This window comes from Chaetura pelagica, unplaced genomic scaffold (genome assembly GCF_000747805.2).
Source record: "Chaetura pelagica isolate M959 unplaced genomic scaffold, ChaPel_1.0 scaffold37, whole genome shotgun sequence".
Classification (NCBI taxonomy): domain Eukaryota; kingdom Metazoa; phylum Chordata; class Aves; order Apodiformes; family Apodidae; genus Chaetura; species Chaetura pelagica.
The window spans coordinates 6,963,706-6,982,425 of record NW_009954567.1 but is presented as its reverse complement, the minus strand read 5'-3'; the positions used below and the strand labels follow the sequence as shown (position 1 = coordinate 6,982,425).

The 18,720-nt window shown below is 35.9% G+C and overlaps 1 protein-coding gene across 1 annotated transcript in view; it reads right to left on the bottom strand.

The window, feature by feature from the left end:
- AP3B1 (adaptor-related protein complex 3, beta 1 subunit) overlaps positions 1 to 18,720 on the bottom strand; it is a 151,930-nt gene that overhangs the window by 73,421 nt on the left and 59,789 nt on the right. The window contains exons 10-14 of the mRNA XM_010005389.1: positions 16,778 to 16,832; positions 16,627 to 16,698; positions 14,404 to 14,466; positions 13,287 to 13,419; positions 5,745 to 5,854 (exon numbers count right to left, since the gene is read on the bottom strand). Coding sequence (XP_010003691.1) covers positions 5,745 to 5,854; positions 13,287 to 13,419; positions 14,404 to 14,466; positions 16,627 to 16,698; positions 16,778 to 16,832 — 433 coding nt within the window. The remainder of the gene's footprint in view (positions 1 to 5,744; positions 5,855 to 13,286; positions 13,420 to 14,403; positions 14,467 to 16,626; positions 16,699 to 16,777; positions 16,833 to 18,720) is intronic.

Below are 18,720 nucleotides of genomic sequence, written 5' to 3'. Positions count from 1 at the left end.
AGGTTATTTCTAATGTTCCAAAGGTTACACTGCATTAAGACCTCACTCCCAATCTATTATTTTAAATTGGGCTAAAGAATAGTAATTGAGTGCTACATTAAATTTTCCAGTATTGGAGCAGTTCAAGTTGCCTGCTGTACAGATAGATACCTCTAAATAAGAATATATAGGCAACTTCAGGTTTCAGTTATGCTAGATTTATTTTTCTAAAGCATTTCATTAGAGACTTGTTAAAATATTAGAATTCTACAAAAGATCACCAAGTACCACAGTTTTGGCAGCAGCCTATTAAGAACATCCCTTTTCCTACTTCTGTCTTTTCATAAAGCCAAAATAGGTCACAGAGCAAACCAATTTCAGTAACAGCATTCATTATGAAAGACAAAGATCAGTACTGTACCCTTCCCAGTCAAACTCAGTACTACACTTTAAACTCACAACGAAATATACTTAGATATATTTAAACTGTGTGTATTTAAGCACAGTGTTTTTTCACTGAAGATTTTTTCCCAGTTTGTAAAATGTAATTATTTCAGTAATAAACTTGTTTTAGAATGCAGAATACACTAAACAAAGCCTAATTTGAAAACAGTGACAATGGATGACATTAAATTTCTTGTGAGACTCTGCTTTTTAACCAGGTGGTTGGCTTACTATGTCAACACTGTATATATTAAACACAATTTTGTGGAGCAAGAATCAATATCAATTAGAGACTTTCTGAAACAAATCCTGAGTGGAAACCATTTTAATGAAAAGTGAGTGTTGAATGGATGAACCTAATGTTTCTGCGTCACTGGATTAATTTGGGGTCAAAATATCACATTTTCAGACTTTTTCCCTAAGTCTTCCAGTCCTCAACCATGTAATATCAAGTGCATGATCTTGCTGCCATTGTTTCCAGGACATTAAAAACAGCAAACAAGAAACGAAGCCACTTCTAGACCTTCACTGCCTTTTTCAGTATAACTTAAGTAGGAACTTTGAATTGACAGAAAGGCAGGAAATAATACTTTCATTATTTAGCCCTGCTGTGCATTATCCTCAAAGGCAAACAGGACTGTAAATTACTTTGCCTGATGTTTTATTCCATATGCCTTGAGCAAGTGGTTAAGTGCACTTTTTAAGCCTTAGTACCAGAAGGCAGTTTCTGTTGCCATTTTAACTCATCACCTGTCTGGAGGAAAATAATTAAGTGGTTAAAAAATGAAAAATACAAAATAAAAACTAGGTAGACCCTCTTCCCTAAAAGTAAGACTTCTGTTACTTACAGAAGTTAAAGAAAGACATTATAAAGATTTTACAGATCACTCTAAGCAGCACAATTAAATAGCTATTGTAGTTCAGCTCTAATCTTAGCACACAATATACTAGGATAAGGTACAGGTTATAATCACCAATTCAGGTTTCCCATATTTGTCGCAAAACGAGGACATTCAAATTGCAAATGAGGTCTAATTTTCCGCATCTAGAAGAAAATTTGCATAGCTAGCAATTTAAAAAATCTTACCTGGAATCAAAAATGGAAAGAGGGATGGAGTTGGTAAGAAATGTCAGACTGGCAGCAAGAAGAAAAGTGACACAGGCAAGAAGAGGAGTAAAAGGCAGGAGTTGGTGTTTTGTTTTCAAATGGTAGACTTTTAAGGACTCCTCTGTTATTTGAACCTCTACACATAAAATATCTTCAAAAAAGCATCTCCACTGATGACTGCCAACTGTTACATAATGTACAGGTTTTGTTTAAATTGTGTTTTATTCAAGCAGAATAACTGTTTCAAGTTCACTGTACTCTGGACACAATGTCCCAAAGGCCACATATTCCTCCCAAATTACATTAAATAGATACTACAGCAAGTGAAAAATTATAAAAGTATGAGAATTGTTAATTAAAGTATTACTGACATAAAGTTTTAGAAACACATTATTAAAGTGTATCCCAGAGAAAATAATGTGGCTACACATCTTGATGAATCCTAAAATATTTATATGGAAAAATAACTGGGAATCATTCATATTTCAAGAATTGCAGAACCTTTGAGCTAATGTTCTGCAGAAGTCAAAAGGCAGACAACCCCAGGAAAGTGAGATAAAAAATACAAATCAGTAATGTAATTATGATGCTGCATAAAATTTCTTGTTCATACTCTTGACTACGGCACACACTTCTGGTCATCCCACTTCAAAAACCACACAAGTATCAGCAAAGACAGAAGAGGAAGAGGCTGATAAGATATATGGAGTATTAGGACATATTAGAATTTTAGATTATTAAGTATAGCGACGAAGATAGCAAACTTAAGCTTCCAGTCAGCAGCCAAGAAGGTACATTGGAGGTGCATCACAATGAACGTGCTCTTATCTTTAAAGCCCTCTCCCTAAACCACAGCTTTTTTATGCTGCTGAAGATGAGACTACTCTGTCAAGAGGACTTTAGGACTCAACCAGTATCATCTTTCTTTAAATGGCCTTTTCCTGCAAGCATATTTTTTTAAACTCTTCTCAACCAAAAAAACCCCAAACTATATACACAAAACTAAGTCAACCTCAGACTGAAAACCTAGCACAAACTAGCACTGCTTAGGTCTCCAGCCCACAACTTACCAAGTCATTAAACTGCAAAGCATGATGATGGTATTAATACTTTAACAGCCAAATGGAAAGTATTTTTATGATTTAAAAACCTGAAGTTTAAAGAAATCCCATTACTGTCTTGTTCAATTCCTTCAGAACACCATCAGACATGCACTTTTCAGTTACAACTTTTGAAGCGTAAGCAGGAAAGGAGATGTAATACAGCCAGATCAAGCTCTACTATGCACAGGTCTAGGTACTCAACAAATGCCAAACACAAAACAGACCTCAGATAGTCACCTGGGCACACCTGAGATAAAAGTTTAAGGTATAAATTATAGCATGTATTAAAAAGGCAGGAAAATAAGCACTCTTTTCAGGTATGTAAGAAACAAGCAATTCAAGGTCAACCCGATACGCACCTAAATCTAAGCTTTACTGTAAATGAGAGTTAGTGGTCTACAAGACTCAGTAGTTTTTCACTGAACCTACAGTTGGTCAGATATATTTAGCTTACTACTGATCCTTATCACTTTCTAAATGACTTCTGTAGGTGAAGAAGATGAGGAAAAGAATGAGTAAATTTCAGATTGGATGACCTGAAAGAAACATTGCTATGAAAGGTTTTTAGGTAGCTCATCACTGACAATCACAATCTCAGGCTAACACAAGTGAAATGTGTAACATTAATGATTAAATAAATTCAGGAACTAACAAAAAAATTTATTCCATTCATTTTACATAGATTTTGTTCATTTCAGTAGCTAAGTGTTTATCATTTACCTAAATTAAAATGACAACAGAACAATCAGAAAATTTATTTTTACCTTAAGTGCTTTTCTATTTAATTGTATTAAATTCTGCTCATGTTTTACATAGTATTAAATTCATTTCAACTCTAGGTAGCACCAAATAATTTCTTTGCTCACACTCTTCACCCTCCAGTTACTTCCAAGTGCATTCAAGTCCATATAATTTGGCTGCTTCTCCTATGTCCAAATGGAAGATTAAAGACAGGGGTATGCTCTTGCATAGAGGAATAAGGCAGGTCCCTTAAGTTTCAATCCCAGTGCAAACATGAGCCCAGAAATACTTCTGAGAAGTATTTCTGACAGAAAAAAAAATTTAAAAAATCTGTGTAAAATATGTTTGTACAAAAGTATATGTTTATGTATATATACCATATGCCAATGGAATTTTTGTTTCTCTGTGTCTTACAGCAGATAAAAACCAAGGTAACTGTGTTATGTCAATTAACAGTCACTCTTGCCATAGTAAGAACTATGCTTAAACTACATGAGCAGACCTCAGGAATTCCAGTAAAACTTTATTAAATGTCAAAATATCAAACTCAGATCCTCAGTAATCATATAAGCCAAATACCACCTTCCTAAATGTGTAAAAATACACATCCTTTTCAGAAGTATCTGAAGGGGTTCAACTATATGACCTTTACAGGACTCTTGCAACCCAAACCATTCTGTGATTCTGTGAAGGAATACATCAATTTTCAAACATAATAGGAGCCAGTTATTTCAGGATAATGATGTGGCATTCATATTACAAATACAAACTTCTTCCAAACTCCAAAACATACTGAGAAAGGTAAATTTCTTAGAGTTGTTATTAAAAAATCACAGGGAAAAATTTAAAACAAAATTTACAACAATAATCTTGAAGAGCCTACAGCATCACTATCACTGCTTTCTTCTTAAATAAGAAGCATGATTCAGATTTTGATTTTAAGTTTTTTCCCATGACTGCTCTGTTCCATGGGCTGTTCTCCTATAACTCACCATTTTCTGATATTCCATACAACCTTATTATTGGAGAACATGACTAGATACAAGTAGTTCAAGTACTGCCTGTCTTTCCCCACCCCCTTAAAACAAAAAAGGATTTTATTTTCAAAAAAAGTATTTAAAACTCCAATAATTACTTGGAAGTATTAATTGTATAAAATAGCTAAAAACATCTTGTAAGTGTTAAACTTAGTATTTAGAAATTAATTATTTTCTCTTGTCTAATATGTGGAAATAAGATGACAAAGTCATGTAGTCAAGTGCCAGAAGACATGTATGATAAGACTGTAGACAATTCAGGAGATTGCAATTACCAATTGCACAAATTTCCTGAAAACACAGATAATTATTACAAAATATGTAATACCTGTTTGAGATGTGATTAGTAGCAGTACTTCATAGGCTCTTTTAACTCAGAATATGAGCAATCCAGTGGAATGATATTTCTTTACATCAATAATGAAGTTTGATCAAAGACTTATTTGGCCAAAGATTTATTTGCTTAATCTTCTCAGTAAGCATGAACTGAGAGGACTGCATTTCCTTTTTCTTTTAATATTCCAAACTTTGCCAAATTCAACTACAGAAATAGAAGACCCACTGATTTAGAAACTATTTTACTGCTTCCTCATCAATAAATGTGTAATTATACGAAATTGAACACTTATCTGCAGAAAAATAACTACTGACGTATCAAATTCTGTCACCTTTGGGGTATGATGCAATAGGTAGCCAATGGTCTTCAGCCCTACACTATAATTTAGGATAGACCACTAAATGTTCTATCAATAACTGTAACTATGAAGAGTATTTGGGAAGTAAATATTGACATATCTACACGTCAATTTTATCTAAGGACAGATAGCAGGCAATAATGCAAATTTTACTGTTAAATGACACAGAAGGTAAAAATGCAACATCAAGAAAAACTGCAAGACATTAAGAGCAGCTTGTCTGGTACTATGGAAAAGGGCAAATAAAAATATTTACAATAATTTTTTTAAACTCCACTCCAAATTAGTAAGATAACAGGCTGAAAATCCTCAAATTAAATGCTCCCTTGTCCTTATTTCCATTTCAACCTACCCTCTCCATATTCTAAACCTGCTGTTCATGTTGGACTAATGGTATTAGCAATGCTCAACACTTCCAGGTATCTCTTTAAAAATAGCTTCCCAGACTTAGGGCAAAAAGTGATGCCATCTGACAGCTTCTATTTTCTCTTTCTCAAGATAATGAAAATTACATTTTATATCAAAAGTAAAAAATTTTGTTGTAATTCCCCAATATATTTATGGCACAGATTCAAAGGAGATGGTGTGACTTTTATCTCTCAACAAGGAAAATAATACACTGTGCACAAATACTCACTGTAATGTTATCCAAGAGTTTGGCCATATGCTTAATAATTTCACCATGGTGTGCTGGCTGGGTTTGCAGCAGTTTCTTAATGACAACAACACTTTCAGCAACTACAATTTCTGTTTAAGACAAAACAAATTATTGATTTAAAAAGCATTTATGCAAAAGAAAAAGTCATAAATAATTGATTGTAAAAGATGTTATCAGCTTACAAAGTATGCTTTGCAGAACTGAATTCTATTTACTTAGTAACAAAGATGTAAACCACTCTACCAGCATGCAGAATCAAGTTACAAGCGGCAAAAAGAGGACAGAGAAATGTTCTAAATATAAAAATATTATCCTATTACCCTTTTTTTTTTGCGATTGCCTTTTAGTAAAGCTGCACTTTGTATTTTTCTTTTTCAAAGAGCAACAGCATGAAAAACATGTTTTTCATTGAAGTTATGCATAATCATAAGTAATTTGCTGTCTGCATTAAAAATACAAACACTTGTTTAATATTTGAATAAATATATAACACTAAAAGTAAAATCTCATTCACAATAAACAGAAATATCTAAACATTTCCTTTGCACTTCACCGTCTAAATGGTCTCTCAGGTCCACAACCCAGTTTCTAGTACATTCAAATAAAGCTTCTAAATATCAAGCAGTTCTAAGATTTATGCCAAAGTCATGCACTGGAGTGCTTAACTACTGTAACAAGTAACATTCACAGCCTGATCAACTTGTATGAAATGTACAATTTTTGAAGCTGAAAAAAATTTATTGGTGCAGAGGTAAGCTTCCATGCAAGAGTAAACGCACGCTGTAAGGAAAGATGAAGGTAAGTCAAACACGGTAAAAGATTAAACCAAAACAGAGTCTGTAAGAGTTCAACAAATCCTAATTTTCGTTTAAACTACAAAAAGTTTGTAACTATTTCTCCTAAACTATCAGTGTTTAAAACAAACAAACAAAAAGACTAACAACCATTTATGAAACACCAGTTATTCTTACATTTCAGAAGTTAATCTGTCACACAGATCATTCATTCAGCAATCATGCAACAACAGTATGGGGAAAGAGACCTCTAAATATTTTTATAATTTAATTTTCTTTTAGAAAGCAAATTTCTTTATGGAGAAAGGGTTTTCTAAAGCGCTGAGTATGCATCATTATGCTTTAAGCCTCTGAAATGCTGAGATTTTAGGCAGCAGTTTTTGTGTCATCCTTTATTTGACATGACATGGCAGTAACATTTCTAGACTAATTTCTAGAAGCATGGTTAACATGTCTATTTCATATTAGCTCAAGATCTTGCACAATCATACAGAATATCGGTGACATCGTAATTACAAACTTCATCACTAAGGGTTTGATGATAATCCTTAAGAAGGAAAATAGTTAAGCAAAATAAAACAGAACCCAAAAAACTGAGTGGACAGGAAGTCATTATTAAAAACACTTGTTGACAATATAGAAACAGATAAATGACAAAATTAAGTGCAGGACAAGTGTCACCATAGGAACTACTTTAACGTAATCTGTCAGAGTAAATTGAAAGATTGAAAGTACTGAAGCAGAATTGTAAGCAACTAAGCCAGTATGGTATGAATCTAGACATCAAAGAAAAAAGTACCAATAGAATAAAAATGAATTGTATTATAATACAGACTGATACAGTCCAGAAGAAAAAAGAGGCTCTTTGAGGCTTGCTTTGTGCATACAAAGAACCCAAAAATGAGCATGAAGTATGACACACACTTAGCTCAATGACAAAAAAAAACACACTACAAAGGGGGAGACAAAATTAGCATTCTGAGTGAGTAGTAAGAAAATTTTAAAATGTAACTCTGCTAGAATTATAAAGAAAACATGCATACAATGCAAATAAAAAGTGGATAAAATACTTAATATCACAACAGATCTGATCAGGAATGTCCTTGCCAATAAAGGAGACTACAAAAGGTACCAGCAACCTCAATTTTCACAAGTCATAGTGAGAACCTTACATATAAAATCCAATGTTCATTGCTAGTTTTCTTCAAATAATTTTGAAGCAATATGGAAATTACTACTCTAAGTAGGACAATCTGTGAAGATTCTGCAGAATGACAACTCAAAAACCTAAAATATATTCAGTCGCACGATGTTCCTTTTTGCCAAATAATGTTGCATATTAACAACGTAGTGCATAATAACTTGTAGGGACTAAGTTATATTTTTTCATAACTGAAAATTTGGCCACATTATAGCAGAAACTTAGATAAAGACTTTGGCAAGGAGTGTATTACCAGATAACATTCAAAAGCTGCATTCTGAAATACTGCATTTGATACCATTGATGTTGAGTCATATTTTCTTCCACTTATATTAATCAATACTTGCAGAAACAAAAACATGAAAGTGAAGACTAATTAACCCACAGTCTGTAATTTGTATAATCACTATTTCTAAAAGCAGCAGAACTGCATCAACTGTTTTAAGAAAGAATACACTAACTGAATCTCATAGCAAGGGTGTAAAACTGATGAAGTGCATGCGCAGCAAATTTGTAGACAACACTGAACTGAGTGGTGCAGCTGACAAACCTGAGGGATGGGATGGCACCCAGAGGGGCCTGGACAAGATTGAGAAGTGAGTCCATGTGAACGTCAAGAGGATCAAAAAGCCCAAGTGCTGGGTCCCACACATGGGTTGTGGCAAGCCCCAGTATCAATACCGCCAAGAAGGTAGATTCAAACTAGATACAGGGAAGACTTTTTTTTGGGAGTAGGGTGGTGAAACACTGCCACAGGTTGCCTAGAGACACTGTTGATGCTCCATTCCTGGAAAAATTCCAAGTCAGGTTCACTAGGGCTCTGAGCAACCTGATCTAGTTGAAGATGTCCCTGCGCCTTGCAGGAGGGTTGGACCAGATGATCTTTACAGTCCCTTCCAACCCAGACCAGCCTATGGCTATTTGGGTTATTCAAAGGCTATGTAAATGTTTAAAGCTAAAGTTAAAAACCAATTATTAGTGCTAAGTATTCCAACAAAAATGGATTCTGCTTCTCAGAATCGCTTGAAGTCTAAGCTTTTACCTGGGTCATTCTTCCACCCATATAAGTAACAGCTCTGCAACCACATTAATACATATAAACTAAAAGTTACAAGGAGTTGGTTTTCTTTTAGAATCACAGAATGGCTAAGGTTAGAAGGAACCTTAAAGATCATCAGGTTCCAACCCCCTGCCGTGAGCAGGGACATCTCACACTAGACAAGGCTGCACAAAGCCTCATTCAACCTGGCCTTGAACACCAGCAGGGAGGGGGCATCAACAACCTCCATGGGCAACTTATTACAGTGCCTTACTGCCCTCATGGTGAAGAATTTCTTCCTGATGTCTAACCTAAAACACCTAAAAACCTAAAATGGTTTCAGTTTTCAACCATTACCCCTTGTCCTATCACTATCTGCTCTGATGAAAAGCCCTTCACCAGCTTTCCTGTAGCTCCTCCAGGTACTAGAAGGCCACTATAAGGTCTCCCTGGAGCCTTTTCTTCTCCAGGCTGAACAGCCCCAACTCTCTCAGCCTATCTTCATAGCAGAGGTGCTCCAGCCCTCAGATCATCTTCGTGGCCCTTCTCTGGACCCTTTCCAAAAGGTCTATTTCTTGTGCTGAGGGCACCAGACACAGACACAGTATTCCAGGTGGCATCTCACCAGAGCAGAGCAGAGGGGCAGAATCCCCTCCCTGGCCCTGCTGGCCATACTTCTTTTGATGCAGCCCAGGATGTGTTTGGCTCTCTGGGCTCCAGCACACACTGGTAGCTCATGTCGAGCTTCCCATCTACTACCAGCCCCAAGTCCTTCTCCTCAGGACTGCTCTCCAGCCATTCTCCCCCCAGCCTTTAATTGTGCCTGGGGTTGCGCCAACCCAGGTCATTTAAGTAATTGTAACAGTAATTCCAATAGATAGGTAGCAGTTACCTGACATACTAACAGTTCCAGTTTTTTCGCAACTGTTCAAATTTGTATATATTAGTATAAAAAAAGAATTGTTTTAGCTATACATCCCACAATTGTGTTCACAGTCTCCATTAGCCATAACCTGCAACTTTCAATAGAAAATGAAAGTCACCCATGTGAGAACAACTTGCTCTAGTATTTGCGGTACAGAGAGACAAAAGAGATTTCCTACAATCCCATCTGTCTCTTACATCTAAAATTACTTCTATGGCATAGTGGGGCCAGCGGTCAGTTCAAATTATCAAAGCAATCGCTTAAACGAAATGCATCAGTCAAATGTCAAATGTCACATTGAAGAGTCAAAATAACTTTACTTTTTCAACTTCCTTCAGCAGAAGAGGAAGGAAAAGAATTTTTAGTTCTCAACATGGCTTCCAGAAATAAGGCTCTGGGGTGGCTGAGACCTGCTCTTGAAATTTTCTTTGCTTATTCTTGAGTGCTTTATTTAAAGTAAAATTTACCCTACTCATGGAACCTGAGGACTATGGAAAAACAAACCCCACAAACCATTCTAGTCACAGAAGCACGTACAGGAAGTAGAAAGTTAAATCATAAGAAACTCAAAGAGCTCTTGTAAGAGTTATTCTAGCTGGACCTGACCCCTGAAGAGGCTGTTTTGTGTAATACCATTCCAACTGACAGCACCCAAGTTCCAGAATGACTGTCCTGGTTTGAGCCAGGATGAAGCCGATCTTCCTTTTACCGATTTCTTTTTCTTCAGTGAGCTCTCTTTTAAGTAACAGCAAGTTTTCCAGCTAGTGGACTGGTAACGCTGGAATGTTTATAGATACTGCTGAGACATCAAGAACACTCTGCTCTGCTTAGGACAGTAAAGGATCAGAAGAGTCATATCTGCAACCCTCCTGCAGTGAGGAGCAGAGTAGACAGACAGCAAAATCGGCCAGAGATATTCCATACATAAACATTCCATACACGTGAGATTTTACACAAAAGTCAAGGATCACAGAAGTCAAGCCCCTTCCTTCCCGCTTCTTCTCCCTTCTCTTCCACCCATGGCTGGTGTCCAGGGAGAACCGCATCCATCCATCAATGTTGATCCCCAGGCTCATGCATCCCTGACCCTCACAACTCTGCCCTCAGCTCCTCTGGGACATTTCAGGACCACTCACAGCTCAGGAGATGCCCTGGGAGCTGCTGGGGGTGAGGAGAGGTGATAGGGGTTTGTACATTCCTGCACATAGTTGTATATATTTGTACATATTTTCTTCTATCATTAGTATTTAACGCTGTCTAATTTAGTTTTCAATCCAGAAAGTCTCTCTCCTTATTCTCTCTCTCTTCCCTACCTGGGTGGGATAGGGTGGGATGGAGAGCATTGTTGTCAGTTCAGTTGCCAATCCTGAGTCTAACTGTGACAATGATTAATGGCACAGCACCTGCGCCAGATCCAGCCTTTCTCCCACAATCAAACGAATCCCTCATAATAATAAAAAAGTGAAGAGAAAGAGTCGAATCTGCCTTCAGGGACCTTAGAACATGCTGGACTTACCTACCAGCTTGGGCTTCACACTGCACAAAAGCAGTAGAACTACTTCCAGGCTTCAAAACAATGGAAGAAGTAGCACAGCAAAGAGATTCCTTGCACACTTTAAGGGTGAAAGTTGCAGGAAAGCAACATTAACCAAGACTCTTAAATCTATACTCCTACACATGCTAAATCTCTTTTTTCTCACTTAGCATGCCCAGAACTCTTACGTTCAGTAAACTGTGACTATCATTAATTTCCTGCCACCTGAGGAAAGGTACCATGTAAATTATGCTTTTCTACTCACTCCTTGAAAGAAGAAATACAGAAACTGCAGCCTCGGTAAAGTAATTTGCCAGCTGCCAGGTTTAAAAGATCCTCAATATATCCTTTGCAGTCTTTCAGAACAGTAACTACAAGAAGATAATTTTATTTGCGAGACAACTATTTAGTCAAGAAAAGTAATCTTGTTGAGCCAGATCTTTGTATACATGCATATGCATATTTGTGTGTGTATATATACATATACATGGAATTACTTTGCAGAAAATATCACACTGAGAAATTACAATAAAAGAAAAAAAGCCTTTTCCTCCTATCTTGGTTCCTTCTTAGCAGAATCACAGAACCACAGAATGTACTGAGCTGGAAGGGATCCATCAGGATCATCGAGTCCAACTCCCATCCCTGTGTAGGGCACCCTAAGAATCACACCACGTGCCTGACAGCATCATCCAAATGCTTCTTGAACTCAAGCAGGCATGATGCTGCAACCACTTCCCTCGGGAGCTTGCTCCAGAAAGAACAAAGCAAGAAAATGGAAAGATTACTAAGTAACAACCTCAGTATTCTGAAGTGATAGTTTTATGATTTTGTTTAAGACAGAAAAATAAAAGCAGGGGTTAAGAGAAGCCTGCTGACCTACAGGAAGATTACTATTAGAATTAAGCAGAATCAAGAACAAGCTTTGAAGCCTGTATTTTTAAAATATGGTCATTGCTGAATGTAATACAGAAAACTGCATTGTGCAGATATTGTCCTGCAACACAGCTGGCAACCAGCAGAGCATAATCGGACATTGTGTCTGAAGCATTAGGAAATTAAAGTTACCTACTTTAAAACTACCAAGCTCTACACTGAGGCCTCTCAGTAATTTCTGATACCAGATGAAGTGGGAGAGAAGAACTTGTAGTTCATAAATCAAATACGAGAAAGCTCTGCATGTATCAGTGGGCCACAGCATGACTACATGCTGTCAAACTGATGTCCCCAATAAAGACCTTCTTAGGATTACCATAAAACTCTGAACAATTCTAATTACTCCAGGCCACCCCAAAACGACACTTTAACCCCTTCCTGACATTACTGTTTTTACCTACATGCTTCTTAATTGTATTTAAAATATGTTACAATTTTAATGTAGACTGTACATTACATAATAATCTTCGGATTCTTTTATTGACTTTTTATGTGCAATATTCATTGGTAACTGGTAAGAAAACACAATACAATCAGTTATTGATTTACTGTGTTGCTATACCCTATTTGATCTTAACAGCTCCTTGTATTACTTAGTGATTTGCAATTTCATTTCACTATATATAAATAACAGAAGGCTTAATTATAAAACTAAGCCAAATTAGAGGCTATTTATCCTAAAACTATTTAATATGCTTTTTCAGTTAGGTATTTATACACTAAAAAATGCAAAAACATTCCAGGCTTTCAGCACCCTCTACAGGCTAACTGTTTTGATGCAAGTAAACATATAACAGTGATACTGTCATCTACGATAATCACAACAGAATATTTCAATAATGCTGGCATTTTGAGAAAAAACAGATAAACATGTAATTATAGGCCATAAGGAATTAATTTCATAAAAAAGAGGAGAAAATAAGTAGCCAGTGGCTACGAGAGCCTTTTGAAGTGCTTCAGAAAGAAGCACTTCAAACTTCATTGTTATGAAATCATATCAGTCAACTCCCACATACTTTTTAATGCGACCTTCTCTGTATGGATTTCATTACAAAAAGGTTACTCAGAAGACAAACAGAATATTTAGCTTACCATCCCTGTTGGACAGCAGACATACGAGGCCATTAAGACATGTGTCAGTCACTTCAGTGATGTTAGTTGCACATCTGCCTATCGCCTGAATTGTAGCTGCAGCAAACTGTTTATCTTGGCTTTTCACATAGGTCTAAGGAAACAGGATTTTCATTAGTCACTACCTGAGTCTTGTAAACCAAAGACTTAACATATTATCCTCATAAAACAGACACACTGTATAATAAATTCAATCTAGAAAGTGACATTGCGCATTAGAAGGGAAGTCGTGGAAGCATCCTGACTGCCGGCAGCCCGCTAGTGACATCGCTGGTCCGCGACAAGAAGTTATACCTTTTTCACCTCACTATCACTTTTAGAAGACAGTTTCTTGCCAGCTTTGGTCATTTACAGCTATGTTAACCTCTGATTTCAAGAAAGCTTGGGGCAGGGGGCAATTACCCAAACCCAGCAATTAGTTTGTGTGCAAGGTTGGAGAAGTTGATGAGCTCTCTCTTCAGAGAGGCTTCAGTTCATTTAACCAGGAGCATCTGTGAAACTATGAACAACCTACCTGCCTGAGAACCAGTACCTTTCAGAGAAATCCAGTCAGAGAACTGAAGCAATGAAAATAGGTATCATAATCAAGGAGGAAAGAAAAAAGGACAGACACTGTTTCACAACATAGGCAGAACATCTTGCTGATACATACACAGAATTTGAAGATATTACTATTTCATCAAGTGATATATAGAAATTAGACAATAAAGGCAAATGGCCAAATATTGCTAAAATTAAGACCCTATCATCTTGTGGCTTACAGCAGCAGTCAGTTGGTTGAGTTAGTTTAAAAGAATTTGAAATAATTGAGTTTTTCTCATAACTTTTTTTTTTTTTTTTTGTAGCTGGGAAGACAGTGACAAACAAAACTTTGAAACTCCTTTCCACATACAAAATGATCTGTTATCGATCATGATATGAGACAGTTTTATTTGCATTCCAGTGAACATTTTATCCTGGAAAATGCCTTCACTTGAAAAATTTAAGGCAAAGAACCTAGATGAAACATCCAGTAATGGAAAATCGTCCACAAAAAGCATTTAATAAATATTAATATATTTAATATATTTGCACAAACCTGAAATTCTCGAAGCAGAGTTGATATATTGGCTTCATTTGCTAAATTTGTCAAGATTTCAAGCTAAAAGAAAAGAAGCAGACATTTTACCAAAAGCTAATGTAAAAGTACAACATATATATTGTAATTTTATTGTATATAAATAATAGATAATACCACTAATAATTTAATAGACTATACCAGATTTCAGTATAAACTGGTAGTAGCATTGCACTCTGGAGGAATATTCTCCTTGCAAGTACATGCAAGGTTTTCAAAGCACAACTCTAGAGTTCAGTGACCCATTTTGTACAAGCTCTAGCTTTAGTACTGCATTGCATATCAAATGGCCCTGAAATATTTCTGGCATCTTGCTTTCCAATGCTATACAACAGGCCTTAGTGTATAAGAACCATGTGACACTCTAAGAAGAAATAATAGAAATCTCAAGAGTAGCTGAGGGGAAATAAAGAGTCTGTTATATTCAGATAAACTGTAATAAAAGACCTTTAAACTCAGAAAGAAACAGTTGCATCTGTAAGACTCCTCAGATCTTAATGAACATCAATAACATCAAAGTCTGAAAGGCCTCTCTTCTTTGCTCATGGTGAATAATGATGATATGCAATACTTGGCATATATTGTTAAAATGCTACGCCTCCTGGCTGTTTTAACTTCACAGAAGAACTCCAATACATGAGTATTGAACCTGAATGATGTACACTGAAGAAAACGACAGCTCTGCCTCTGAACAGGGAAGTTATGCCTCAGAAATCTGCTGGTGCTTTTTGAGTTGGATGCACACAGACAGGAATACTTAATGAATGCAGTCCACTTGAACTTCAGAGCCAATTTGGTAAGACCTGTCACCAATAGCTCTTAAAGATACATATTTGGCATAGCACTCAAAGCAAGTGGATAAATAAAAGGGAGAAACAGGCACGGAAAAAAAGGACTATTTTGCAGTACATGAAGGCTGTCAATGGAATCCCACAAATACCTTTGTTGGCCTTTTGCTTTCCAACATATTAATGTATAACTATGAAAGTAATAAGTTATGTGACAAAGTTTTCCACTGATGTTACAGGTTTCAGAGAAATGAAGACAACAGCTGACCAAGAAAAGCTGCATTAAAACTTCAAATATTAGGAGACAGGTTGATAAAACAGAAAAAAAATCCATAGATAAATGTAAGGTTCATAATTATGGAAAAACCTTAGCTGTTCAGAAAATTATAGGCTCTGAGGTGATTACTAGTAATTCTTGTTGAAATTTTTCAGCCACCAAGAATGAACTGAGACAACTAAAGGAAAAAGCACAATTTCTACTTCTCCACCTCTTCATATTGTATTATGAATTCATATGGGAATTGAAATATATCAACTTTCAACTACTTCTCAAGTCACTTTTCCTGGATAACAGTTTTTATAATCATCAAATGCTTCAAATTTACTTAGATTTAGTGTTGGACTAATAAAATACGATGTGTTGGGCACAGTCATCTTGGACTGCTCCACTCTGTACATGTAATGAGGGTAACATGGATGCAAAATGAAAACAAGGAAAAAATACTGCTTCATTAAAAAAACCTGTAACTTCCAGTCCCTAAACACAAGTGCCTCTGAAAATCTAAAGGAAAACAAGAGAAAAGTCACATAACAGTAGAGAATTTTTAGCTATTGTTTTGTCAAGGACTTAATGTCAAAGACTAAGAACAGACAAAACAAGACGACAGCCATAAGCATGCATTGAGATGTGGCCTTGAGGAAAGCTTTAAGTACTTCATGTTGAATGCTGACTTCAAACCAAGTTTGGGACGCTTAACACTGTCTCATTTTGTTCAGTGAAATAGATTTAAACTCCTTTCAAACCAACAGTAACAAAGACACTACAATTTAATTTCTCTTTATTTGAGAAGATTCCTCCTCCCATGGAAACAGACAGTCAAGCTCTAAATGTTGGAATGGGTGGTTATATATAAATAGTAACATCGTATCACTGAAAGGTACCAAAAGCTATAAATGGAAAGGAACCCTTCTGCCATGGTAGAAAGAGAACTTTCAAACAATCTGACAAGCCTGAAGGACACTTTTGGACTTAAATAAAAGCTACAAGTCTACATTTCTTAGTAAAAAAAGGGAACAGCACAGAATTATTTGTGTCACATCAATGCAAGAAAATGCTGCCTTGCTGCTACAAACAGATTGGTCTAGCAGTATATAAACATTTTGCCTTTAAACTCACCTTTAATGTTTTGATCATTGTAGGATCAGTTGATCTAACATAGAAACTCTTCAGATAAGGTTCAAACATGCCCTGAAAAGCAAAACATATATAAGTAGCTCTCCTGTGCTTCATACCGAATGTGATTTAGAAAATTCTAAACAGGGTATACCTTTCTCTGAATTGACATAGTGGCCATATTTTGCAGAACAATATACTGCACTTCCCTAGAATTCAAAAAGAAAAACAAGAGTTATTGTGGGAAATTACAGATACACAGAATAATTCAACATGGGGAAGAAAGTCCAATTCTATTTGAATCCAAAGTTAGTTGTACATTTCACTTGGCACAAATATAGAAGGAAAAAGCTTATAGGCAACTGCTGTAAGTTCATTACCTGCTTCACAGAAATTAAAACAGGCTTTCATTTTTTAAAACCTTTAATAGGCAAAAAAACACACCACTGCAATAGTGCAATGTTTCTTGTAGGCCTTGGGTCTTCATTTAAACCAAAAATTCTGGCATTTCCAGAGATAGCTCACAAAAACATTACATTTTGTCCTTACATTTTGACACTTGAACTTGATTTTTTGTTCTCAAGCTGAGAACAAAAACATCTGCAATATGAAAATAACTGTATTAGTAGCTAACCCTTGCACAACAACCAAGAATTGCTATGACTTTTTGATCTTAAAAAAAATTCCAAGTAATTGTCAAAAAAGGCCAGGGTCTCCTGTGACTTAAAAGCATACACTGGCAGGCATATAAATCTATCAAAAAGCACCACTTTAACATTATATACTTTGTCAAGTGACAGACAACAGAAATTCTAAACACAAAAACATTAAACATATTTGGAGGATATCTCATCATTAATGTATTAGTTCAAAAGCAGGAGTGAGCAAAAAGAAATCTGAGTACTAGTCTTTTCTTAAAGCTTTTAAATGACAGTTTCTGCCACCAATTGATTAAAATCTAAGTAATAATTCACATGCATTTTTTCTGAACCATGGGTGCTCAAATTCTTTCATGATGCAACTCACATAATAGTAGATAAATCATCACATCCATTATCTCCTCTTACTCAAAACTGTCTAATAGCCCTATAGTAATTACAGCTGTTGCTTACAAAGAAAAGTAATAATATGGAAGTACTTAATATCTTTAAAACCTATTTTTGTGTAATTCTTACACGGGGACATAGAAATAGTCAGCTGCACATGATGAACCAAGGCTGGGAATTGCTATGAAATGCTCCTCAAGCACTCTCACCCTAACTAAATTATAGCATATTAATTTAAAGGCCATAGGCACATAACTTCAAGGGCAAAAAGCAAAAGCTTTTTTCAAAGAGGCTGTAATAGCAAAAGCGTTTCGTGCAGACTGGTAAGAGAGAATAAACAAGCCATTCAACATCGGAAAATCAGAAGACCAGCAGCATTTTAGACACTAGTTGAAGTAGAAGAAAGATGTGAATTCCTTTTTATTAAATTTGAGTATAAATGAGCAAAAAAACCCCATGTAATAACAAACCTTTCAACCTGTGAGTTTAGTTCTATACATTAGGCAGGGGGACTGGAACTAAATTATCTTTAAGGTCCCTTTCACCCTAAACCATTCTATGATTAGTTATGTGTGAGCTGTGTAAGTTTACAGAGAAAAAGCTCTATGGTGACTGGGCTTACAAAAGCAAAAGCCCACCTAAGAGGAGTGATTTTGCCAGACACAACAAAAGTCGTCACTTATTTTTAAAAGCTTTGTGTTCATTTTACATGAACAACTTCAGAAAAATTTTTACAGTGATGTTCTAGCCAAGAATACCATGTGTAGTTCGAAAGTTATTCTGAAAACACTTTAAAATTATGTCTTCTATCACCCCTTTGAAGCTTTTCATACTGATAACCTAAAACTGAGTGAAAAAGTCTTCAACATAAAGTGCAGGGAAAATAAATACACATCTGAGGACTCCTTTAAGTGCCGATAAAGATAGTAAGGAACTCCAACATAATTAAACGTCCAATAACTTCCCCTAATTAAAAAAAAATCAAGAAACTATGCAAACTTATTAATACTGCCTCTATTTGTATGCTAACTAGGCAGCCATGATACTTCTC